The sequence below is a fragment of the Pipistrellus hanaki genome (genome assembly GCF_964339955.1).
Source record: "Pipistrellus hanaki genome assembly, chromosome: 4".
Taxonomy (NCBI): domain Eukaryota; kingdom Metazoa; phylum Chordata; class Mammalia; order Chiroptera; family Vespertilionidae; genus Pipistrellus; species Pipistrellus hanaki.
This window is the reverse complement of record NC_140506.1, coordinates 38024491-38052335: the sequence shown is the minus strand read 5'-3', so window position 1 is coordinate 38052335 and position 27845 is coordinate 38024491. Positions and strand designations below refer to the sequence as shown.

Genomic DNA, 27845 nt, shown 5'->3' with positions numbered 1-27845 from the left:
GAATGGATATCAAGTATATTGAAATGGAAATAAGATAACAGAGTTATATTTGACTTATTAATGAACATCCTTGTAAATAATTTAACTGCACGAAATGTTGCACTGATTTTTTTTCAACTAAGCTTTTCTACAGTTATAATTAAAGAAGTGCTAAAGTAAAAGTGTCTGGTTTCCCCTTTTATTTAGTTGAGATTTGATTATTCATTTCTCTGATAAAAGGTAACTCAATTCATCAAATTCAAATGAATAAAAATATGAAAAACACAATGAAATAGATGCAATTTAAAGAAATTAAATGAAAATCTTGAAACGAGGTTCAAGCTTCTATAGAGATGACCAGAATTCAGACACATAAAATCAGTAACACTCTGTTAAGTAGAAGTGAAATCCTATTAATATTTTCATTAAAAATAGGGTTACTATAGGAATAGCAATTTGATGAGTCAGAAAGAAAATCTGCATATACTAAGTAAATGAAAAAATTTTAAATATGAGTTAAAATTCATGCATAGAAAATTCTTCATAGCCTGCAGAATTTGCTTTTATTTGTACAATTTTATTTTTATAACCTAGGATGGGAAGTAATTGTATAGCATTTTGTATTTCACATAAATCAATCAATTTGATTTTTACGAGTCAAAGCTTACAGGTAGATATAGTATGTGGACAGATAATGGCTTCCACAGTGGGGCTTTAACATTGCAGTCAGATGTCTGTGTTCTAAGACTGCTTTGTTCTTACTGTGTAACAGTATCAAAAGGCATATCAATTCAATGTAAATTTAGGGGTTTGGGCTTATAATCTGGTATTTGTAAACAAATAATTTAGAAAATGTATTCTTACTATATCATTTAAATGTTCCTTTTTCAACTTATTCTATACACTATAAAAATGAAAATGGGCATAGTGCTAGGTTTTAAGTGTGTTGGGATCGAGAAAGTACTTAAAAATCAGAATTCATTTTTTTTTATATTCTTCACTTAAAAAAAAATAAGTGGCTTCAGATGAACCTTGTATACTTCACTGCGCTAGAGTTCCTACTGCTCCATATGTCATATTCATATCACAAAATCCACTCACTTATTTAACTTGTGTAGCAGTGAGAACTACAGAAGGAGCCTTTATTTGGCTAACTCAGTTTATCCTTTATTTGCTCTCTCTCAATAGTTTCATCCTTATTGCAGCATTTTATGTATACATTCATTATCTATTACTGATACGAATGATGTAAATTGGTCCATAGTATATTATTCCTTATCCAGTTTAATGCTCATATCTTTGAATACACAGTAAGAATAATATTTTGGAAATTCTAACCTCATAACAATGAGAAAAATACTATGTAATTTGAGCTAGTTTGAGAAAAATTAAGAAATTATTGACCAGTTTTATGTATAACCATTCATAAAAATGAAGCTTCTTTGAAAATTATTTCTGAGCCTGGTTTCTATTGCCCTTACTATTGTTTTAACACCAAAATGGGATCTAATACTGAGAAGTTATTAATAATACTTGAGTAAGAGTGCTTTCTTTTTCTCTGAAATGCGATTACATCTAGTTTAATATATGTGTCCTTCTAATTAGTCTGTCATAGAAAGCAAATGTTAAAGTTGGTGAACATATGCCTCAGAAATAAAAGAAATATAACAGTATTAGTCATTATCTTAACATATTACTTTTCTGATCTTTAAAACTTACAAAGGCTATCTTCTATCAGTGCCCATTTTATTGTGGAAATAACAGTTCATAGAATGCATCTTGAGTCTGATTTAATTCTAGAGAGGATCATTTCCTGGGAGAAAAATGTGTATTAATATAGCGGTTTTGTGATCACTTTGTTGATCTCTAAAAATAAAACACCTTCTCACTATTATATCCCCCTCTCAGAAATAAAGGGGTTGAACTTGGGTTCTTTTGATTGTGCCACCAATAGCATTCATTTAGGCAAATCACTTCCTCTCTCTGAACTGGTTCCTCATCTTTTAAGTAAAATAAGAGGGGAGTGAATAATGATTTCTAAGGCCCTTTCTCTTGATTATCTGAACATGATCATCCCTGTAGTCCAGGAAATGAATGAGATTCCTCTCGTGGTCTTCTGTGGCTGGGCGTGAGGTTTAGTGCTGAGTTTATAATCCTTAAAAACATCGATATGTTACTGTGCTGCATAAACAAATCTATTGCCTACATCAAATTAGCTACCTCTTTACATAGCACATTAGAAGAAAGAAATATTGTGTCCTTGCTTTCGCATTTTGTGCACACATAATTTAAATTCCTTCCAGATGGCACTGTGGATTCAAAATATGTGATCCACCCGTTATTACTTTTCAATGATAGATTCATTTGAAATGAGGGCACTAACATAGGAGGTAGCATAACATCATAATGTCCTTGAATGGATTATTGTAATGGATACATTTCTGAACAATACTGCTCCCTAATTGCTAAACTTAGAGATGGAAACCCATAATGAATATTAAATTTTCTAAACTTCGTAAATCTTCTATACTTGGGAATGGAGTTTAACAGTATAAAATAAGACAGCAAACTGAAAGAAACTTGCTCTGTGCAGTAGCTGCTATTGAAATAATGGAAAATGGTGAAGTCTGACCTGCTGTTTTGGGGAAAGTAAGATATAAGAACGTAATAAGTTATATATGGCTATGTTTGGGAAACAATATTGTAGGCATTTAGCACTTGGCATGGTGTTGATGTCTCACCTGTGAGTGATACCTCAGTCTAACACCACTTGTAGACTAATTATAGGAAGAAAGCATTATACCCTGAGAGACCAGGGAAGGATACCTTTTGCTTTTAACTCACTAAAGTTCAGTGATACTGACTGAGAGAAATATCATTTTTGTTCTTTTTCATTTTTTACCTCCTAGAGATTATCTTATAACTGTCCATTCAGTTAGTTTAGAACTCTGAATGCTTGGCTAGGTGCATTGTCCTTAGTACTTCTATAGATTAGGTAGTATGATGTACATGGAAATCTACCCATTAAAGATTAGGTGTAGATGGGTTTATACCTAAACTTATGTTTTTATATTTTTTATAGTCTTATCTCTACTCATTTTGCTCTATAATTATCTAATGAGAAGAAGAACATATAAAATTTCCCTATTTTTCAGGGTGAAAATCTGAGATGTAAGGAGATTAGGGAATCTTTAAAAAAAACAACCTATAGATACCAGAATTAGAATTTGACTCTAATACTTTGATTCTCTGCTCCTATCTTCCCCTCATTTATCATAAAGAAAATTTAAGTTTCTATATGGAGACCAATCTTGAAAGAAATAACAGCTAACAAAATTAATTTATTATTTGGCACAAAGCCAGGTTATAAATCTTTAAATGTGCAGTTGAAGTTCATGAATAAGTATTAGGTCTGTAGGCATTTAATTCATTTGCGAATGTATTATGTATTTAGGTTAAGTCAACATGGTCATGTTGATTTTATAGTTATTTACATTGGCAAATATCTTTCTTTTGGCAAATATCTTAAGAGAGTTCAATGTGTACACTTGTGTGTGTGTAGTCTTAGTATTCTTTATTATATAGCTGCAAGCAAAGGGAAATTATTAGGGGATCTTAAGTTTGGGTAATTTGTGTGAGTAAACTTATAGTATGCTTTCTTGGCTTAGTAATATAGTTAAGAATACAATCTGGGTATTTACTAAGTAGCTGGCTAATGGTTTTATTTCTGCTTAGAGCTAACTTTAATGTTTCCAGACCATCATGGCATGAGCAAACATTTAGAACACTTGTCCTAAGAATTCTCAGATATGCATGTAAGCTAAGGCAGCTTAGTGGTATCTAGAGGGGGCCTCAGAGTAGAAGATATTTCTTGGGATCAGCAAGTTGAAACTTTTAAATACCTTCACAAGTATTTTGCAAAAGATGGTTAATAAGGCCTGAATGGTTCAAAAAGCAGGTGCTAAATTTTATTTGAAGGTAAAGAGTTTTAAACTGTAAACCAATGATTTCAACCAGATGTTAAAACTGAACACCATGACCAGAGAATGGGAGGCACAATTATCCTTGTGGAGTGTTTTTATATGCTTGCATATGTCTATATAGAATCCTACGGCTTGGAAGTCATTAAGTGACTAACAAGTTGTATATGTAACATCTCCGTGAGCCACACACGAAAGCAATCAGTGGTCTAACTCGGCATGACCAGCTGTTTCTGGCAATTATCCACATGTAGGTCCATCTTAATACTCATTTATTCAAAATCATTTGTCTGGCATGTCTGTTTGGAAAAAAAAATGAGTAAGATTGCCCTTGAGGAGCTTTGTGAGACTGTAGACTACATAAGCAGTATGACAGTGATCTGTGATGATGAGAGGTAGTGATTCCTGGGGTGCTTCAGAAGCCCCAAAGAGCCCCGCCTCTCTCCCTGGCTATGTCCATACTTCCTGATCTCATACTTCCTTTTACATTCTTTTCACATATTTAAGTGTCGGGCATTATGGGTACATCAGCAAACAAAAATCTCGCTGTTCTCATGGTGTTTAAACTTAAGTGGGGAACAAAAAAAACTAATTAAATAAATACCTGTATAATTACCATTGTGAATAGTATCATGAAAGTAGAGATCAAAGAGAGAGGGAGAGGGCAGGTATTGGGGCAGTGGTACGGCTGGGTAGAAGAGTAGGCCTTGAGGAGTCACACATCACTCATCCTTGAGCATGGAAACAGCCCCAGGAAAGTGGGGAAGGAGCAGCCCAGACAGAGGGTGGAGCGTCTGCTTTTGCTTTGAAACTATTAGGTGGTTAGTGTCTTCATCTGAGGTCATGGTAGTGACAGTGAAAAAAACCTATAGAGAAAAGTAAGGATGGAATAAATGAGAGAATTGTTCATTGTGTAGCTTTGAGAACAAGGGAATGATAAAAGTGAAAGATATTTCTAGTCTCTACTTTGTATGGCTTTTGAGCAATACCCATATTTATTTCATACTTGAATTCCAATAGTCTGGTAGAGTACTTGATACATAGTAGGTGATAATAAATATTTGTAAATCATGTGACTGGTCAGCTGTTTCTTATATGTCAGATTTTTGTTCTACAGTTAAGGTAGGAATTCCTTTGAGGATGAAAAAAATGTCATATACATTTGCCCCAAAATACTAGACACATAAATGGCGATAAATACTATTAATTTATAATTGCTGAATTAAGTTCAGAAATTACAAAAAAGGACAGCCTATTTAATTATATAATCATTGAAATGCTAGTGTCACATGACTTAATTAATTAGAAATGCAAATCTTTTAAAAATTATTTAGTACTGATTTGAGGGGGGGGCATTGATTTTTTGTTATACTTATTTATGCGTTCATTAGTTGATACTTATATGTTCCCTAACTGGGAATTGAACTCACAACTTTGGTATATCATAGTGATGTCCTAATCAACTGAGCTTCTGGGCAGGGCCTAACAATGCACATCTTATGCATTGATAACAAAATGAACTTTAACTTCCTTAATTTTGTCTGTCTTCTCCAAATAAAACCCAAGAGCCAAAATATATAAATGCCCAGATTTTATAGAATTTGTCATATGGTTCTCAATTGCTAAAAATATTAAAGAAGAGATACTTATGACTGTGTTATAAATCTAGAATGTCACTAGCACTGTCTGGTTGATCTTTTATGAATATAGTGTTAATTGGTATCAGTAAATGGAATCTAAAATGTTTTTCTTTTTTCTTAAATTTCTCTATTCCCTTTTATAAAAAATGCATATGAAATATTAACTTTACTCTCAATAGATTAAAATTTTAAAATTGCTTATGAAAGTGGTTGCCATAGATTATGTCATTTTAATATAATTATTGAGAAATTGAGCATGAAAACTAGCTTTAGCTTTCCAAATCTATATTTACATACTAGAGGCCCGGTGCATGAAATTGTACATGGGTAGGGTCCCTAGGCCTGGCCACCAATCAGGGCTGATTAGGTTCCCCACCTCTCTGCCTCCCTGCCTCCTTCTTCCCTCACTCCCTCAGTTCCTGTCTCAGCGCCCCACCACAGCTGGTCACCCGCCATATTCCACACCGCCCCCTGGTGGTCAGTATATGTCATAGTGAGTGATCGAATTCCTGGTCTCCAGGTTGAACTCCCAAAGGGAAATTTTGCATATTAGCACTTTACATATATATAGATATAGATATAGATATAGATATAGATATAGATATAGATATAGATATAGATATAGATATATAGATATAGATAGATTAACCCGTCTTTTTCCATAACTTTACTGAGGTATAATTGGCATAGAATATTCTGTAAGTTTAAGGTATAAAATGTGTTGATTTGATACACTTATATATTATAAAATTATTATCACCATAGTCTTAACCAACACCTACGTCAGGTCACATAATTACAATTTCTTCTGTGTGGTCAGAACATTTAAGACCTACACTCTTAGCAACTTTCAAGTACTATTAACTATAGTCACTATGCTGTACATTAGATCCCCAGACCTTACTCACCTAATAGCTGAAAGTGTGTACTCTTTGATCAACATCTCGATTCCTTTTCCCCAACCCGTCACCCCTAGTAACTACCATGTAGTCTCTGTTTCTCTGCACTTGGCTTTTTCAGAGTCCACATATAAGTGATTGCATACAATATTTATCTTTCTCTGTCTGACTTATTTCACTTAGCGTAATGCCCTCAGTGCCCATCCATGTTGTCACCAGTGGCAGGATGTTCTTTCTCATGGCTTTCTCATTCTATTGTGTATGAATCATATTCCATCTTTACCCATTCATCCATTGACAGACGCTTGTTTCTATATATTGGCTATAGTGAGTAATGCTGCAGTGAACATGATCTATTAGTTTTCTGTAAATCAGTACTAATCACGGAGATTATTAACTATTTGTAAGGTGAGGGAAAAAGTCATCAGTCATTGCAAACCCAAATGAAAAAAGGCATTATAGTTTAGTTGGAAAAAACCTTACAGCAGGTGTCTCGGTTCAAGTCCTAGCCTTGTTGCTGTTGTATGGAAGACAGAAAGTCCCCTCCACTGAAGCATTTGGGTTTAATAGTCTGGATCAGTATATTCAGTTGCTTAAGCTTGGTATAAATGAAGCCCACGTCACTGGTCTTGATATCATATGTGGTAGCTTCACACAGAGAAAAACTCTTTCAAAGTCACAGATTACAAAAGGGTGCTAGGTCAAGGGAAAGGAAGTTTATGGGATGGGCATGCTCAAGTCTGCCAGCATTACTAGAGAAAAACACAAAGCGAATAGCCTGCTGGTAGATTTCAGTTGTGTCATATTCTGTAGCTGAAGTGTGACTCTTGCTGAACTAACCTGGAGTTGTAGAACAGCCAGTCTTCATCACCTAGATTGGTCCTCAGAGTTGTAACAGAGTTTGGTTTCCATCAGTAGTGGACTAAGCTATTATTAATTCTGAGCTGTATTCACTTAGCATCTCCCCCTCCTTAAAGTTCATTGTGATCAGGGCCCTTACTTCTGCATATTACTTAAGAAGATCAGGGATGCATTAAATAAGTAAAGTGGGTAATGATGATCGCCATAACTAACAGGCAGTAATTGTTGTAAGTAGAGTATTGCTCATACTACACATTTAAATAATTTGAAGGTATGTAATTTACCCTGGCCTTCTCTTTAAAAACAAATTTAAACAAAATTCTGAATATCAAACAATGATCAATCAAATTATTGATTACAACTGGCTTCTAAAAGAATGAAAAATTTTCATGACAGGAAATTGGAAAACAGATTTTACTGTAAAATTATTCATATATTCCCATCCAATTTTAACTTTATCAAAATCTCTGTTGATTGCATTTTATATTCTGTCAGTATGGAGAGTGAGTTCCATTATTTTATTTATAATGTTTTCCCCAACAATACGAAATATTGTGCTAATCAATTTTTAGGATGGATTTTCCTTAAGTGACCTACTTTGCAAGGAAACAGAGGCACCTTAGCTTCCAAAATTAAATCTAATTATGGATGGATACATAAAAATATACATTTCTGTCTTGAATAAACAATAATGGGTTTAATGCTGTTTTCCTATAAATAAAGGACAGTCTTAAACTTAATTGACCTCACTCTTTGCACAGGATAGATGTATACTTGTAAGAGATCAGAGAAACATAATTCTTCACTTGTGTAGGCTATTCCCTGAAGACTTCTCTCCAATATGATAATCTAACATCATGCTCTGAATACATGGCCAAAGAAAGCTTTTAGTTACTGATTAGTTTTTTATAAAAGTGAAAACAACACAAATAGCGACTTGTATGAAGGTAGTAGATGCATAACACACGATATTGCCTTGAATAATTTTTTTTTATCACTTATGAACTAGCACTGAATAGCTTTTTACTCCCTTCCCTTTGATTCTATACCCAACCCTGATACAGGGAAAGTATGGTTAACATTAAATATTTAAAATGCCCGTAAATTAGTTTGAGCCTTTCACAAGTAAATATGTTTTGAGCAACACGTTGGTATCCACACCTCCTACCTAAAATGGGCTGCCTAAATTAAATTTTAAAAGGAAATCCCTTTATACGTTTTAGATCATCGTGGGTAGGGGAGACCTGCAGTGAGAATAAAAAGTAGAAGTGAAGTGAAATCGGGTCCTCCTGTGGTTTCTTCATCTTTTATCACCTTTCCTTGGAGCCTGACTGCTACTTTAAGGCTTGTGGCAAAGACCACAGAAGGCACGGTGCCCAGCAGGCAGTATGTGGATGTTAGGGGATGTTGCAGTGCCCAGCTGTCTCGCATGAGAGCTACTCGAGCACGCAGACATGCTTCTGTTACTGCTGGGAGCCGTGATGGCAGCCGGGGAATTTCCAAGGGCCTCTTTTTAGTGGGTTTGTGGTTTTCTCCATTTTAGTGAATAAAAAGTGGGAGTAAAACTAGACTTTTTGTGCCCTCTAAAACCAAATGGGAAGCTGCCTGAAGTGCAGAGTGTTTTTATGTGGTAAATGTAATGTTGTTTAGATTCAGATTTCACCTTCCCTTTTCTTCTCTCACAATCAGAAATCAACCTCACCACTTAATGAGAATCATTTCTGTTGGCTTATTTTCTCACTCCATTAACTGGCTAAATATATTTGAGGCCGACACCAAAGGCGTAAACTTATTATAAACTAGGGGCCCAGTGCACGAATTCATGCACCTTGAAAAGAACTTTGGGCCATGAGGCTGCAGCGGGCATACATTAAAACATGGGTCAGGCCGAAACCAGTTTGGCTCAGTGGATAGAGTGTCAGTCTGTGGACTGAAAGATCCCAGGTTCGATTCCAGTCAAGGGCATGTACCTTGAATGTGGGCACATCCCCAGTAGGAGGTGTGCAGGAGGTGGCTGGTCGATATTTCTCTCTCATCTACCTTTCTAGCTCTCTATCCCTCTCCCTTCCTCTTTGTGGAAAATCAATAAAATATATTTTTAAAAAAGCATGGGTCAGAAGAAGCAGGTACCAACAGGACGATAGGAACAAAACGCTGGAAAGACCTGATAACAAGACCTCAGGGAAAAGGAAGCAACCAAAGGAGTTGCCAAAATTACAGTAAGCTTTGAGAGACACCTTGCGAAGCATTTAGGCAAATTAAAACTTTCAGCCACATCTAGTAGAAAAAGCCTTTCATACACAAGGCTCTTCGCATGGCAGGGCCTTACATCCCTGCTCACTGAAGTTCTTTTGATGAGGAAAAAAAAAAAAAAAAGCCTGATTATAAACAGGGCAAAATTACTTCATTTGCATTTGAAAGGATAACTTAGATAGTATTAAGAAACAAGTTTGGACCCTACACTATTGAAGGAAGCATTAGTTTCTAAGTGGAACTAGGTTGGGGCCCACACACCAACATGAGAGCACGTGGCCCAGAAAGTGGCACACTGTGTGGTGATGTCCACGTTGGGCAAGCAGTAAGGAGAGACCACTAGGCCGATCCTGAGACAAGTCTGGATTGTGAAGTGCTTGAGTCAGTCTTATTTGCATAGTTAGGGAGTGACCTCACCATTCACACTGAGAATAATGTCGAAAAGTAAGCCTGTTGCAATCTATTTTTAAGACATTATCTGGATATTTTTTTCACAATTCTACGTAATTAACAGGCTCAAGAAGCACATGCAAGGCGCTGCTATTCTAGAGACTGATGGTGGATCCTGGCCCCTACAGGCACAGAGGAGAGGCAGTTTTCTTAAATTCTGTTACTGACCATGGACACACAGGGTTGACTCCGCAGGTTAAATAAGTGCCTTACTCATGCACTAGACTCTTATTTTGTGAGATAGATTACTTTGTTAGATGATCTTAGATGATCTTCTGGATATTGCAGAGCTAACTTAATCAAGTTGACTGCTTTGGTATAGAACTTTGACGTTAGATAAAGGGACATTGTAAAATTCCAGATTAAGGGACCTTTCAGATGATGTTTTTGGAATGTTCTGAACTCCTTCCCTGGCTTCTGGATCGGAAGTGCCAGCAGGAAACTAGCTGGTCATGTTTGAAGGGAAGCTTTACCAGTCATGGGAATAAAGAATTATTTTGTCCTTATTCCAGCACTCAGACATGAGGTCATAGTGGTGTTTCAAAATCTCTTCTGACTCACTGGTGTCTCCAACTGCACAATTTAGGTGTTTCTTTGTGAGCAGTTTATTCGGTGTGAAACTGTCAAAGGTGTACCTGTAAAAAAAGACCAAGTTAGCAGTCAGAGAACCTCATTTTAACAATATTCCTGAAATGTAAGATGCTAACTTAAAGTTTTGGTATCAGAATTAATCCCAAGGTATTAGGTACTGCTAAATATGAGTTTAAAGGGGGAGGAGTTGTAGATAGAAGAAAGGAACATTGTTTCTCAAATTGCAAAAGTGTGCCAACTATTTAAAATTATATATAAGGGCTGGACACATCAGAGATATCAGATAGCTCACATGTAGAACTTCCTGCAGGAGACTCTTTGGAATTCATTGTAAGTTGACATTATATAGGGTATTCTAATACACTAGAAGAAAATAGGTCAAATTACAAAAATAAAAAATATTTTATTTTCTAAATTGTATTTTACATTGTGCTCTAGAAAAATGGATTATTAATGAAGCCACTCCTAAAGTACAAGAAGCAAGAATGTCCTGAAAGATTCAAATTTACAAAAAAAAAAAAAAAAAAAAAAAAGTAGTTTTTGGTTGATATTACAAAATGGCCTTAAGAGCATATCTTTATTTTCGTTGGAACCAAGCATATGAAAATGCAGAAACACACAAACTTAGCATTGAACTGGTCTCCTGTAGAACTCATTTCAGGACTCTTAGGTCTTAAATTGTTATTGCTGATTGTAGTCTTATGCAATATGCATGCAAGTATTTGATAAAATAATTTGCTTCAATATTTTCTTAAGTGCAATCAGCAATATTTTGGAGCTCTGCAGAGTAAAGGAAGAAAAGAGTTAGTGGGAATTCATTGAACTTCCTGTGGCCAAATCTCACGTCTTAAGATATTAGAGATTCAAGACATGTTCATTTATATGAAGTAAACAAATTATGATATATCAAGACTTTATATGTTCATCTTTTTCTATCCTGTTCCAGAGGCATCATTTCATTTTTCTCCTTACCCAAGCCAATTTTTAAATGTGTGTGTGTGTGTGTGTGTGTGTGTGTGTGTATTTCAGAGAAGAAGAGAGAGGGGGAGAGGAAGGGAGAGATAGAAGCATAAATGATGAGAGAGAATCATTGATGGGCTGCCTCCTGCATGCCCCCTGTTGGAAATTGTCCTGACCAGGAATGGAACTGTGACCTCCTAGTTCATAGGTCGACACTCAAACCTTGAGCCACACTGGCCAGACCCCAAACTAATTTTAATTATAGCTGCCTGTTCCTTTCCCTTGCATATCCCTGCCTCTATAATCCTACTTCTCCAATCTCCTTTTTATCAACATCTCCAGATGCCCTCACCTCCTTCCTTTTTATTTTGGACTCTCATTATATCACAGCTGTTCTGTTTCCTGCCCATTCAGTCTCTTCCCATGCCATAAATACAGACATGAATGGAGCAGCTTAGAGACCATTCTACCATCTAAGAAGACTTTCCAGCTCTTATTATTTGTAATGCTACAGTCACAGGAAGAATATCTAGGAGTGCTTAGAAAGCTCTTATTTTTTTCTTTTGGTAGTGTGATAATAAAGTTTTAATTGAAGCATAATTTTATATAGTAAAATTTACCCTCTCTTCTGTACAATTTTATGAGTTTTGAAAAACCCATTTAAATAAAACTCATCTCTGTAGTGGAACAATTGGTAGGTGGTTTTTTAAAAAAAAAAAATCTATAATTCAGTTAGAGCAGGTGAATCAGTGCACACTTTACTCAGAAAATCTGAATTCAGAAAATCCTTCCACAAAAGAATTAGAACTTCCTTTTTAAGGAGAAAAAAGGGTTGTTAAATTAATAGCTTAACTAATTGTTTGATTCTGTTCTTTCATGTTTTGATGAAAAATTTTCAGGACCCTTTAGAAAACATTTTTAGTCTTCTATTTTAAATTAATTTTAAACATACAAAAGTTGCAAAACTGTATAGAGATGTCCCGTATGCCTCTCACCTAGATTCCATTAATATTAACATCTTTCATAATTATCAAAACCAGGAAATTAACATTGATACGATACTTCTAACTAAACTGCAGATAACAATTTTCACCAGTGTCCCTTTTTGTGTTCTAGGACCTAACCAGGATCTCACATTGTATTTACTTATTTCTTCTTAGTCTCCTCCATTTTTTCTCAGTCTTATCTCTTCTTGACACTTTTGAAGAGCACCAATCAGTTAATTTGTAGAATGTCTACCAGTTTGGGTTTATGGGATGTTTTCTCATAATTAGGATGAGAGGAGTTTTTGGCAAGAATTTCACAGAAATGATCTCATAATGCTGATATGTCTTATTATTTGTGATGAGCTTTCGGAATCTTGATGATAGAAATTATGCTTTCTTTTATCTAATATATATTAATATTACTATAAAATATAAGTCTATCAAAACATTTGTTTTGTGATGCAAATAATATCAAACATCAAAATGTGGATTAAGGAAAGCTATTATCATTACTAGTTAGTTAATGGAATGAGGTTAGTAGAACTTCACTAATAGGAACAAACTTTTCTATAATGAGAAAGGAGGCAATTCTTCATTATAAAGTTGAAGAAAGGAATTATCAAAATAGGGATCTTCCTAATTAGTAGAATTATCTTTATAGTAGAAAATTGTCTTGATTGAAATACTTAACTTTGGGTAACTTATCAAGTAGAACATTAAATGGGGGGGGGAAAGGTGATTGCCCTAAGTTCTGTTCTGTCAGTGACAGGGGAATTTTGTCATAAATTAAATCATTAGTTTCTAGGTCTAGTCTGTCATATGACCTGAAATCAATTTATTTCAGCATTTTTAAAAAATATATTTTATTGATATATATATATATATTGTGTTTTTTTTTTTACAGAGAGGAAGGGAGAGTTAGAAACATCGATCAGCTGCCTCCTACACACTCCCTACTGGATATGAGCCCGCAACCAAGGTACATGCATGCCCTAGACCAGAATTGAACCTGGGACCCTTGAGTCCACAGGCGGACACTCTATCCACTGAGCCAAACTGGTCAGGGCTATTCCAGCATTTTTTAAATATTTAGGCCATTTAGAAATTCTGAGCAACATGACATAAATCACCAATAATATTAAATACTCTATTACATGTCCCAAACCTTATTGAAACATTGAAGCATCCTCATATGTTTTGTTGTTGTTGTTGTTGTTTTTAAAATACATTTTTTTTTTTTTTTCAGAGAGGTAGGGAGAGAGAGGGAGATAATGATGAGAGAGAATCCTCAATCAGCTGCCTACTGCATTCCTCCCACTAGGGATCGAGCCCACAACCAGGGCATGTCATGTGCCCTTGACAGAGTTGAACCTGGGACCGTTCAGTCCAAAGGTCGATGCTCTATTCACTGAGCCAAATTGGCTATGGCTGTGGTCGGCAAACTGCAGCTCTCGAGTCACATGTGGCTCTTTGGCCCCTTGAGTGTGGCTCTTACACAAAATATCACGGCCTGGGCGAGTCTATTTTGAAGAAGTGGCGTTAGAAGAAGTTTAAGTTTTAAAAATTTGGCTCTCAAAAGAAATTTCAGTCATTGTATTGTTGATATTTGGCTCTGTTGACTAATGAGTTTGCCGACCACTGGGCTAGGACATCCTCATATGTTTTATATGAAGGAATAAAATTGTACTTCAGGCTATGATGCTCTTAAAAATATAGTACATTCTTATGTTTTCTTCATAGATATTTTTCAGGATATAATGTTTATTCTTCAAAAGAGAATGGATAGAGACCTGCTGGTGTGCTCAGTAGTCAGGGCACATGCCCAGATTTTAGGCTGGTCCCCAATAAGGGGCATGCAGGAGGCAGCCAATCAATTATTCTCTCTCATCATTGATATTTCTCTTTCTCTCTCTCTCCTTTCCTCTCTGAAATCAATAAAAATAAATTTTAAAAAAGAAAGAATAGGTGGAGACTCTCCTGTAAGATACCTGTATCTGTTACAGTGAGGAGAACTTTTCCACATTAAGCCTACTACTTTGGTACTTTTTATATTTCCTCATTTGCTAAGATTTTATTTATTTATTTATTTATTTATTTATTTATTTATTTTATTAAGAGCATTTCAATGAAATACTTTTGTTTTTATTCTTCTTGGATTGTCTTTGAAGCATTCATGAACTATGAACCAAATGAAAGACCTGAGTACTGCTGACCTTTCAATGTAATAATATTCAGTATAATGTATAGAGTTTTGTTTTGTTTTTTTGAATTTCAGTTCAGCAATCAGCAAACATTGGGAGGCTGAACTGGCTACCCTCAAAGGAAATAATGCCAAACTCACTGCAGCCCTGTTGGAGTCTACTGCCAATGTGAAACAATGGAAACAGCAACTTGCTGCATATCAAGAGGAAGCAGAACGTCTGCACAAGCGGGCAAGTACAGGGCTGCTGTCCATGGAATTTATGGCTAGCAGATTTCCTTGATTAGAGGAAATTTACATGTAGATTCAGCACAGGGACATCGTTTGGAGATTTTCATTGGTTCTAAGAGCATATATGGGTTGTATTATATCTGTTCTCTCAAAAAATAGCAAGTGTTCACTAAAAGTTATGTTGTGTTTGGGCTCTCAGTCAATCTATTGACTGAAGAACTATCTTTTGTCATAAGAGAAACTATTAATATGTAGACATTCTTGTATCAAATATTTAAGTTGCATTTTAAGCATATTTTTTTTCTTCCAGATTCTCTTACATTTTGGAAATGTATTAGAAAAATTTCTCATCTCTGCAAGGCCAGTTTTCAATTAAATTTGAAAGCTAAAGATGGAGGGCAGATGACTATCTCTGATTTTAAATGTTATGAATAGCTTTTAAAGGAATTTTCTACTATCATTAATCACTTAAGTTTTCCTATCCTTTTCATGACCAGGCCATGTAAATAGTTATTTCCTTTGCTCTTTTTTGTCCTAAATCCAAATCTCTAAAGAATTTTTTCTATTTATTCTTTCATATTAATATTTCTCAAAATTAATTTTCACATATTGATTCAAAATTCATTACTCGCCTACCAAGGGCCTGTTATCTCTTTAGTAATAAATTCTTTGAAGTTTTCATATAATTTAACCTGAGTTCTCATTTAATTTTAGGTGACTGAGCTTGAATGTGTTAGTAGTCAAGCAAATGCAGTGCATACCCATAAGACAGAATTAAATCAGACAATACAAGAACTGGAAGAAACACTGAAAGAAAAGGAAGAGGTACTTTCTACTTTTTGCTCAGCTATAATCTAGCTAAAATATTAGAGTCTATGTACTTTATGGAATAAGGTAAGGCTGTGTGGGTTTTTTAGCATGAAATTTTTCTTGAGTGATATTAACCTTGTTCATATTTTCTCCATCCTTGTTTCTATTGTTATGAGCTATAGTGAGGCAATCAGACTGAGATACTGCTTGTTGCACACCAGTTATGCAACTCTCTGTCTGAGAGTTGTATCCTTATGACCAACAGGAAACTATTGTAAGTTATATGAATTTTACAAGCTGTTGCTTTCTGTGGTTTTCAGTCAGATTTAATATCCCAGGGAAGAATTCAAAACTTGAAACAACCTTAAAATGTTCAGACTGATTCTGAGCAGTGCTATACCAAAGCCATCAAGTTAGTCTTGTTGCTTGTTTCTTAAGCTTATTCTGCATAAGACAACATGCCTATAAAGATGAATTCAGCTTGGCCAACATGTCTCAGTGATTGAGCATTGACCTATGAATTGGGAGGTCACAGTGTGATTCCCAGGTGGGGCATGTGCCTAGGTTGCAGGCTCTATCCCCATTGTAAGGCTTGCAGGAGGCAGCCAAACAATGATTCTCTCTCATCATTGATGTTTCTATCTCTCTGTCCCTTTCCCTTCCTCTCTGAAATCATAAAAATACATATTTAAAGATGAATTCACCTCCCTAAAAGTCAGTATAAAGGAATGCTCTTTATTTTTTTTTTAATTGAATTTACTGGGTGAAATTGGTTAATACAATAATATAGGTTTCAGGGGCACAATTCTATAATATATCATCTGTATATGGCTCACCATCTCAAGTCAAGTCTCTTTCCATACATTTGTCCCTCCTTTACTCTCTCCTACTTCCCCCATCTCTGTTTCCCTCTGGTAATCATCATAGTGTTGTCTGTCTATGAGTTAATTTCTTTATTTATTTTTAATCCTTTCATCTTTTTAAAGGAATTTAAAGTAAATGTTCTTTAAATCATTGTCATAAAGAACTAGGACAGTAATTTCAGGAAAAATGGTGCCTCTCTTTCCTTGATAGCACTTAAATGTTATTGTTAAAGACATTGCTCTATTTTTTCTAGGAAATAGAAAGATTAAAACAAGAAATTGATAATGCCAGAGAACTCCAAGAACAGAGGGACTCTCTGACTCAGAAACTGCAGGTAAGCTCTAATAAAATGTTTATTTATTTTTGCATGGGGAGGCATCAATCATTCTATCACTGTAGTTATGACTTTTTCCTGAAACTTCATTTTGTAGATTCTTGGTCATTTTTCTTTTCTAGGACTTCTGATTCATGCCTAAGCTTAGATTTTTCTGAAAGTTGTTGATAATTTCATTTAGATAACTTATAGTCATCATAGGTAGTCATTTATAAATTGCTAGAGGCCCAAGGCACGGAGATTCGTGCAAGAAAGGGCCTTCCTTTCCCTGCCTGCCAGCACTGCCTTTGCTCTGACCCGGAGCCGCCTTTCTGCCTGCATTCTGACCCCAAACCTCCTTTCTGCCTTCCCATGCTGCCCAGAGGCCTGGAGCCCGGGCAGTGCAGAATGCCTGCTTCATCGCCGTGGCAATGATGCAAGCATCCAGCCCCCAGCTGCTTGGGTGCCTACATATGCAAATTAACATACAGTCTATCTTGGGTTAATTTGCATACTCACTCCTGATTGGCTGGTGGGCATCACAAAGGTACAGCCAATTTGCATCTTTCTCTTTTATTAGTGTAGATCTTTAGAATTATTTTAGAAATTTCTACTTTTAACCTAAAAGTACTCTGAATTTAAAGAAAACTTCTCAAATGGTTTTCATTCAGTTTAGAAATTCTGCTCATTTTTTACATTGAATTAAAATACGAATTAAAGCAGTAGTTGAGCCCTAATGGAAATGAAGTCAGTGCTCTTCTTATTTTTTCAGTCTAATTAATTTTACTCACTTTTTTTCTGCACGAATATGTGCTTCCAATTTATATACGCATAATAGGTGTCAGTGGTAGCGAACCACAGTTAGGAAGATTTTTTAAAATTCATTACCGAAGTAGAAGAATGGGAAGTGTCACCATCCAGGGCTCCAACTGCCTCCTGTTGGCCCCGTGCACCGGTTGTCTATTCTTGCCCTAGGATCACATTCTCTGCCTCAGAATAGACCAGCGCCATCAGCATTGTATCGGATCCCTTTTGTCATCTGCCTGGTAAAATTCCTCCAATCAGAAGAATGGCTTTGAGTATGAGACTCCTTTTAGAGAGAACAACACCACTTTAATAGCTGAGAGAACTTTGTGTTTTGCTTGCTTCCACTGAAAATGTTTGGATGTTTCCTTGATTGGCACAGAGAACAAGGCAGCCTTTCATTGTAAAGGGAGGCTCTAGAGAGCAAACAGGGCGGTGCCTGGTGAACAGGGTGTTTTCTAGTGAATGACATTCCGTCTATTTTTATAGTTGGAAACATCCTACTCTTAAGCTTATTGTTTAAGCAGGCTAGAGAGCACGCTGTGCAGTCATGAGTGGCATTTTTAGATTTGATCCCAGGGACTATTTTCTCCCTCATAGTTGAGAGCCTCCAGGGCTTCTGGATTTATAAGCATTTTATTGATTTCAGATTCTGCACTCAATTTACCTATCTCCATCTTGTGGATTATTCAAAGATTAGAAACATACCAGGTAAACATCTCACAGTAAATACCTTAAGATTAGGTTGGGATTCCTTAAATTCTTCATTTATAAGTGATTATAGCTGCACAATTCCCTTTTTATATTTTCCCAGGCTTTTGCAACGCATCTGTGGCATCCTGGCTTAAGCCTTGATCCTAGCTATTTCTGTCAAAGCCCGTGAAATTTTCTACATGTTCGGAATCCTAATTCAACTGTTAACTCTCTTATGTATTCAAGCCATTTCCCAGTTATTTTTCTCAAAAGTTTAACAGATATTATAAGACAAATTTTGGGGGGAAAAAGTACCCATAATCCCAAAACCCTGAAGTAATTTCTATTTCTTATTAGTACATTAATTCCCAGTATTTGTCCTCAAGCATAAAAATCTGCTTCACATACTATTCTTTTTATTTACCAAATTGTCTTTCAGTAATTAAAAAAATATCCCCCTGTCCTGACTTGACAGGATTTTTTAGACGTTTATATATTTTTAAATGATATACTAACATGTTTGAAATATATTTTCTGAGGCTGATTTATATTGTGTTACTAACACAAAAATGCTTTTATTTTTTTAATTTGTCTTTTAAAAAAAATACATCTTAATTGTTCATATTATTACAATTAATTGATCCTCCTTCCCCCCCCCCCCCCCATAGCTCCCCTCCACCTAGTCCCCACCCTACACTCTGCCTTTACACCCCCTCGCCCCCACTGTCCTCATCCATAGGTGTATGATTTTTGTCCAGTCTCTTCCTGCACCCCCCACACCCCTTTCACCCTGAGGATTGTCCGTCCACTCCTTTCTATGCCCCTGATTCTATTATATTCATCTGTTTATTCTTGTCATCAGATTTCTTATTCACTTGATTTTTAGATTCACTTGTTAATAGGTATGTATTTGTTGTTCATAATTTTTATCTTTACCTTTTTTCTTCTTCCTCTTCTTAAAGAATACCTTTCAGCATTTCATATAATACTGGTTTGGCGGTGATGAACTCCTTTAGCTTTTTCTTATCTGTGAAGCTCTTTATCTGCTCTTCAATTCTGAATGATAGCTTTGATGGGTAGAGTAATCTTGGTTGTAGGTTCTTGCTATTCATCACTTTGAATATTTCTTGCCACTCCCTTCTAGCCTGCATTGTTTCTGTTGAGAAATTAGCTTACACTCATATGGATGCTCCCTTGTAGGTAACTAACTGATTTTCTCTTGCTGCTTTTAATATTTGTCTTTTGTTCTTGGCATTTTAATTATGATGTGTCTTGGTGCAGTCCTCTTTGGATTCCTTTTGTTTGGAGTTCTCTGCGCTTCCTGGACTTGTAAGTCTGTTTCTTTCCCCAGGTGGGAAGTTTTTGGTCATTATTTCTTTCTTTTTAAAAAAATATATTTTATTGATTTTTTACAGAGAGGAAGAGAGAGGGATAGTTAGAAACATTGATCAGCTGCCTCCTGCACACCCGCTACTGGGAATGTGCCTGCAACCAAGATATATGCCCTTGACCGGAATCAAACCCAGGACCTTTCAGTCCGCAGGCCGATGCTCTATCCACTGAGCCAAACCGATTTCGGCAGTTATTATTTCTTCAAATAAGTTTTCAGTACCTTGCTTTCCCTCTTCTTTTGGCACCCCAATAATTCGAATATTGGTGTGCTTGAAGTTGTTCTAGAGGCGCCTTACACTATCTTTATATTTTTGGATTTTTAAAATTTTTTTTTCTTTTTTTTCTTTTCCAATTGGGTGTTTTTTGTTTCTTTGTATTTCAAATCTTTACCTTGATTCTTGCGATTTTCTAGTCTGCTTTTGGATCTCTGATTATTATTTTTTATTTCAGTCAGTGTGTGCTTAATTTCTAGTTGGTCCTTTTTCATCTCCTTGAAGGTCTCATTAAATTTATTGGTCTTTTCTAGAAAATTCTTGATAAACCTTATAACTGTGGTTTTGAACTCTATATCCAATCATTTGCTTTCCTCCATTTCTTTCCTTTGTGATCTGTTTCTTTGTCTCTGCATTTTGGCTGCTTCCCTAAGTTGATAGAGTGGCTTTGTGTGCTAGGTTTCCTATTGGGCCCAGTGACTCATCCTCTCCAGTTGGGCACTCTTGGTGAACTCCTTTATGGGCTGTGTGCACAGTCTTGTAGTTAAGCCTTGATTGTTGTTGGTATCACTGGGAGGAATTGACCACGTGGCCAATTGGCTTTGAGGATCAGCTGTGTCTACTATGGGAGAACTGTGCTGCAGACACCTTTATGAGTTAAGACTGGCTTCAGTGGGGCTTTGGTGCTCACTGAGTCTGCCCCCTGAGTTGTGTCCCTTATGGAACAGAGGAGTTGTAATCTGGGTGGTTCCACTCTGACCCCTGGGTACACGGGCTCTTGGATCTCCAAGGAGGTGCTAATTTAGCCTCTGGCGGAGGCCACCCAGCAGGAGGTACAGAGAGATCTGCAGATTCCTCCTCTTTGTTTGGGTTTTGGAGATGCCCAGATGAGGTTCAGCTGTGAAGCAATGCAAGCTACTGTGGGGCCTTGGGCCTTCTTTTGGATGTTCTGGGTCTCACTGACTCAGCTGCCGTTTGTTAGGTAAGTTTAGAATTCAAAGAAACAGGCCATTCATATGCAAAGGCCTTTTCACTCAGTTTAGATGGGGTGGAGTTTCAGGGCAGAGCAAACAGCAATGGCTTAATGGGGTGGGATCTCAGGATGGAAGCCTTAGTGTCCCGAGGTAATCACTGCAAGCACCTCTCAGAGAAAGCCGCTCTCGAGTTTTGCCCACTACCAGCCAGTTCAGTTTCTCCCTGTATGAGTCTCACCCAGATCTGGCTTTCAGAGCATTTGGGATCTTTTGTCTCCCTCCCAACTGAGAAAGCCAGCCATGTACTCAGTTGCCAGCCCTCTCTGAGCGTGCGCACCTCCATAGTTTCTGTGAGCCTCAGTGTGCTTTTCTCTTTCCTCCTGTTAGTAGAATTTCCACTCAGCCAGCCTTCCTGTGGTGCTCAATGATGTCCGTTTTGTCCATTAGTTGTAGTTTTAAAATTGTTGTGCAAGGCAGCAGTTCAGGTGTTTACCTATACCGCCATTTTGGTTTCTCCAAAATGTTTTTATTATTCCATAGAATTTGCATACGTGAATGTAAATTGTGTCAGTCACCTCAGTCTCTCAGATGTAAAAGTGAGCTTTCTAGAAAGCTTATATATATAGTAGCCCCCTCTTTACATAGGGTTTTCGTTTTTTATCAAGATTGCACAGAAAACAGTTACGTGCAGTCAACTGTAATCTGAAAATATTAAATGGGAGATTCCAGAAATAAAGTTTATAAGTTTTAAATTGCATGCCATTCTGAGCATCATGATAAAATATTCAGCTGTCCTGCTCTGTTCCGCCGCAGGAAATAACATCTCTTTGTCCAGCGTATTCACATTGAATAGGCTGCCCACCTGTTGGTCACTTAGTTGCTGACTCAGTTACCAGATATTTTGGGAGAGAGACCACAATTACATAACTTTTACTACAGTATGTTGTTATACTCTATTTTATTGTTAATATCTTCCTGTACCTAATGTATAAGTTCAATGTTATCATAAGTATGTATGTGTAGGAAAAAATACAGTATATATAGGGTTTGGTACTCTCTGCAATTTCAGGCATCCACTGGGCTTCTTAGAACATGTCCCCTCTCAGATAAGGGGACTACTGTAACTGCCAATTCATTGCTTACCTGTAATTCATATGCTTATTTAAAGTATAATAGTTGGTTTTCTGCTTTTTTTCCTCAATTTTATTTTTTACTGAAATTATATCAAAGCTCATGTTATGTTATTTTATTTTATAGAATTGCTTACCATATTTGTGACATTTAGAAGCATTTTTAGAGCAATAAAAACTTCTAAATACCAAATGCCAGAATTTAATGTGTTAAAAAATTGTTTTTGTTGCCATGAGTTTCCTTTTTTTGTGTGTGATTCTTTTTCTTTCCTTGTTTTCTAGTATGTTGGAATTATTATCTTTACAATTCTTATATGTAGTTATTATATATCTTCACTATCGTTTTTTAGCAATTGAACTATGTTTTCTATCACATGCATTCATTCGCTCTTGTGGCAAAACAAAGAATAATTAACATATTTAGAGGATCCTAAAACTCCATTTTAGGAAGTCATTTTTCTTCTCTCAATATTTCTCCAGAATTGCCAATAAGGAGAAAACATTAACTTCCCTCTTTTTCTCTGCCTGCTTTCACCAAAGATTGCGAACAGTTGTGCATTAGGAACAGCACGGTAGCCGAAATAGAAATGAGATGCGGATAATCCTCTAAGTGGGTCTTCAGTACTGTTTCGGTATTTGAAGTGCCCAGGGGTTTGCCTGGCACAAAGTAAGCAGTCAGGAAATTTTTGTTAGATGGGTAGGTAGGTTCCTGAACAAACCAGACAGTAAAACCACATGGATTTCTTGGATGGTGAAGTCTAAAATCTCTCCTAAAATTGTGTTAACCTGAGATTCGTAACTACCACAATATTGGAAATAACAAAAGTTATATCGTTTTCTAAATCATTAACTGACATGTATATATATATATCTATATCGCACTTTTGTTTCTAAAGGAAGTAGAAATTCGGAACAAAGACCTGGAGGGACAACTGTCTGACTTAGAGCAACGTCTGGAGAAAAGTCAGAATGAACAAGAAGCTTTTCGTAATAACCTGAAGACACTCTTAGAAATTCTCGATGGAAAAATCTTTGAACTAACGGAGTTACGAGATAACTTGGCCAAGCTTCTAGAATGCAGCTAAGGAAAGTGAAATTTCAGTGCCAATTGATTTAAAAAAAAAGAAAAAGAAAATACACTGTCTCCCTTCATAGGACTGTTTGGGCTCTGCATCAAGATTGCACAAAAAAATCTAAATATCACTCCTCCAGGAGGAGGATTTTTTTTGAAAATTGGAATTGTATATTTCAGTGTAAATTTTAGAATCCAGCTTGTAGCTAGTTGGGGAAAAAGAGATGAAACACTTGAACTACAAATTACCTCCATGTATATTATTGGCCATAGCTAACTAGGAAATTACAAGTAGACACTTAATGCAATCCTTTTCTTTTTTTTTCTTCTTCTTCTTTTTCCTGATATTAGCCAATGGGAGAATTAACAATGTCTGGGTCACATCCCCTTTTTGTGTTCAACACAGTGAAGGCTATCTGCTTTTTAACTTAATTTATTTATGATATCTAAAGCTGTGTTTTGTGCAAAAAAAAAAAAAAAAAAAAAAAAAAAACCCACAAAAAAATAACTTAGTGACGAAAGCCCTTTTGTTATAATCTGAATAATTTCTCAGGATATTTTTGCACTGTTGGGAAGCAGTGTCATTACCAGTTAATTCTTGCCAGGAGTGAGAGCGCGCTGCATCTTTGATTGAAACATGCTTGCTGTGCCAGGGTGTGTAGAGCTCTTCCCTTTTTTTTATGCGGGAAGATATTTCACTCTGGTGACCACTCTGCTGCACTCTGGTGTTCTCTAACCTTGTCACTGTATAGTTTACTTTTCCATACTGATCCCATGTATTTATGAGAAGATACTGTCTCCCATTTTACTATACATTTTAAAGCCAACTAACGAAGGCAGCTGAGTCCCTCAGAAGTTTTTCTTTTTAAATTTCTAATAAATTTGACACAGTACTGAAATGCAGCAGCCCGTCACTGACGGTCTGGCCTAGCAATGTTAAGTATATTTACAGAATATGCAGTTACCTTTATTTATATCTTTTGCAAGAAACCTTTTCTGGATGATCAACGCATTTCAATTTACAAATAATTGTGGTTATTGGGGAACTGTTTATTATAGATCCTTTTCAGGTGTATAGATATTTTAAAAGGGATCCATTTCCATCCAACAGCGGATCAGAGGACTACTGGGATTGAGCCGTGTACTCTGTCTGGATCTCCACGCCAACCACATCTCTAGTCAAACCTCACAAGGCAATATTCTGAACTGTTAACTAGGCATCTCAACACAGGAATTCAATTCAATAGGCTCTTCTCAGTGAACAGGTTTTAATGTTGTTTTGATGTAATTTTAAAAGACTTTTAGCAAAGATGCATTTCTTTATATATTTCTTTTAAGAAGCTATTTTAAAAGTAAGGCACGTGCTGTTTAGTCTGCATATGGAGTAGGAGTTGCATCGGAGTCCATGTATTCTCGCTGTACAATGCCTGCGGTGTTGAGGAGGGTTCTTTTTTTAAAGTGTATGCTTGGGAATCTGACTCTGAGGAGTCTACAAAGTGCACTGACTTTTGGTTTGTACCCCCAAAAGACTGAATTGTTAAGAACAAAATTAAGCTAATTGATCAATTTGTAACCATTTTTTCACTCACAAACAGCTACTCAGCATAGGCAATTTTGTTTTATATATGTATGTGTATGTATGGAAATACATACATATTAATTTATATTAGAGTGAAAAATAAATGGTTTCTAAAGTTAGTTTCTAAAGTGAGTTTCCAGATGTCTCTGAAAAGTTTTTATCAGACACTTGATCATCATGTATTATATGTGCTATAACATCATGTGAGTTACCTCCATCTATTTTAGGGTATTTTGCTCACCTATGTATTACAGGGAAGGTAATGTAGGTACACAAGCTCAGAGCTGAGATATTTGTCTGACAAATCAGGTAATAAAACTTTATTTAATTGATAGAATTTTGAAGTAGATGTGATTTTATCTATCAGTTTCTGAGTAACAAAGAGCACCAGATTTTGACTTAAATAGGGGATTTAACTCTAGGGATCAGGGAATGTAGATATGAAGAGTTAATAAAAATAAGTAAACAGTGTAAGCTGTTGAAATGGTAAGTGAATTATTTTAACGATGTAATAAGATATTTTTAAATTTTGACATAGTTATTATATAGTGGGAAAATAACTCATCAAAATGTCTCCACTTGAGTTGTACTGATATGTGAGATGTGTGTAACTCAATATATACATATACTCATATGTATATACAGAAATTTTTTTTAATATTTTCCTACTATATGAAATTTAAAATCGGAAATTTTCTGAGTTTTTTCCTTGTCCAATAGAGCCTAATTTTTTTAAAAAGTGATCTAACAATTTCTTGAGGGCTGCACCTTTAAATTCCCAGGTTGTCATTAGACGTGTACAGTATATGGGATAAGGTGGACACAAGGGCACATATAAATAAAATCTTAAGACTATTTTAAACATTGATTTACGGTAGGAGAGTCATCATTTTCAAGTCATAATTAGGTTGTTTGCCTACTGTAGTTTTCTCCATTTCTGTATTATAGAAATAAAAGTTTGCATATTAAAATTTGATTTTCCCAGAGGCAAATATTATATAATGTATCTATATTTAGATCAAACTGTGGTAATATATTTGTCAGAAAACAGTGCTGGGGACTGTAGCCTGAACATGTGGACTCGAAGTGACACAGGAAGGAGAGCAGAGGGTGATCCCGTTGTGTATAAGTTATTATATGAAAACTGAACTCTTGTACAAAAAAACAACTGGAAAAAAAAAAAAAAGACAAAAATACAGTTTTTATTTTGAAATACACTTGTTGTTCTCTGGAGAATGTACTTTATCTTTTTTCCCCTCAGTCTTTTACAGATACTTTTTAAAAAAGCATTCAAGTGATGACAGCATTTACTTAAATCTTACAGGTGCTATTGGATTTTACATTTAGTGTGATCTGTTGTGAAACCCTAACTTTGACATAAAAGGTTTTGTAAGTATTTTCCTGCCTGGAAAATTAGTTTTGGTCTCTCTCTCCCCCCCTCTCCCTCTCCCTCGCCCTTTTCCTCTCCCTCTCCCTCTCACTCCCTTCCCCTCTCTTCTATCTCCCCTCTCCCCCTTCTTCCTTTCTTCATTCCTTCCTTCCTCCCTTCCCCTCTCTTTTTTCTCTCCTTTACTGCAGATTTTACAAAGTTCATGAAGGTGCATCTCTGCCCTTACAGAAGAGCTCCAGCACCATCATAGATTTAATGTTTTGCTGTCATTGAACTGTTGGGAAGCAATTACAGTAGAGAAAAAACTTACACTTTTTTCCCCCCCAAGTGGAACTTGAAAAAGGGACACTCAAAATTAAACCAGTACCAACTTTTTAAACTCATTGGTTTGTTAAAGAATTAAATTCCTTGTTCAAATTAAATTCATTCTTTAACACGTGTGCTACAGTCTTCCATGTTTTCATTTAACTCTGGAGTACACAGCTGGCCTGCTCTCCTGCGCACCTGATTTCTGTCCTGATTTCTGTCCGTTCTGGAGTGGAGGCAGGCAGGGGGGATATTTGTTAGGTGGGAGTGTTTGTTTGTTGTTTGTTTTTCAAGAAATTCTTTTGTTTAGTTGCCATCAAATGTCTTTAACATCCTAAAATTCTGTGCTTGAAGTTATAAAATGGTCTTCAATGAATTTTCGTCTCCTGGATATTTAGCATTGTTTTTTTTATCATTCATGAAGTAAATTATATAAAACTTACGAAAGAAAACTTCCATATAAGTAGTAGTTGAGAATGACATATTTTTTAAAATTTCTTAAGTAGCGGCTTATACCGTTATTTTTTTAAGATGATTTTCATGTAAGAGTATTTTGAAAATTATCAGAAATGGATTTTTTTAAAATGGCAATAGTTGCATCATTCACCTTACTCTAGTTGTGGAGATATTCCTCAGATTCGCGTTAAATTGGACCTTACATTTTTATGACATTTTTTTTTCTCTATGGGAATCTGATATGTAGATGTCACACAAATAGAAAACAGTGAATTGAATTAAAGACATGATGTTTTTATTTATTTAACCCTCACCAGAGGATATATTTTTCATTGATTTCTAGAGAGAGTGTAAGGGAGAAAAGAGGAGGGAGAGAGAAATATTGACATGAGAGACACATGGATTGGCTGCCTCCTACACTCGCCCCTACCAAGGCTGGGGAGCCTGCAACCAAAGTGTTTGCCCTTGACTGGGAATCAAACCAGGGGCTGTTTGGTCTGTAGGCCGATGCTCTGAGCTAATCGGCCAGGGCAAATGTTTTTCATTTTTTTGTTTATATATTGTCTTATAAAATAGCTAATGATTTCATCTTAGGAAAAAACCCTCAAAAACCCAGTCAGCACTCACTGCCTAGTGCTTTGTACACTAGATGGAAAGGAAACATTGTAAGTCACTTTTACCAAAAACGGGTGACAGAGGGAGAGAAATAACATCTGGAATGTTATGATAAGTCCCCCATCGTGGCAGTGGCAGTGGGAATGGACAAGATGTTCAGAGAGTATTTAGAAGGTGGAATTAGTAGGACTGATTGGCTAATGTA

At 36.0% G+C, this 27845-nt stretch overlaps 1 protein-coding gene across 5 annotated transcripts in view; it reads left to right on the top strand.

Moving 5' to 3' along the window:
- HOMER1 (homer scaffold protein 1) overlaps positions 1-26703 on the top strand; it is a gene marked incomplete at its 5' end in the record, with an annotated part of 446553 nt that extends 419850 nt beyond the window's left edge. For 2 of the 5 annotated variants that reach the window (XM_084881322.1, XM_084881321.1), the window contains 5 exons: positions 13504-13578; positions 14875-15031; positions 15745-15855; positions 16958-17038; positions 23119-23357. In XM_084881322.1, the coding sequence (XP_084737448.1) occupies positions 13504-13578; positions 14875-15031; positions 15745-15855; positions 16958-17038; positions 23119-23307 (613 nt within the window). In that variant the 3' untranslated portion in view covers positions 23308-23357. Of the gene's footprint in view, positions 1-13503; positions 13579-14874; positions 15032-15744; positions 15856-16957; positions 17039-23118; positions 23358-26197; positions 26263-26451 lie in introns of those variants that run through there. The other 3 variants (XR_014794824.1, XM_084881324.1, XM_084881323.1) reach the window with 3 other exon arrangements.
- Between the last annotated feature and the right edge of the window lie 1142 nt (positions 26704-27845).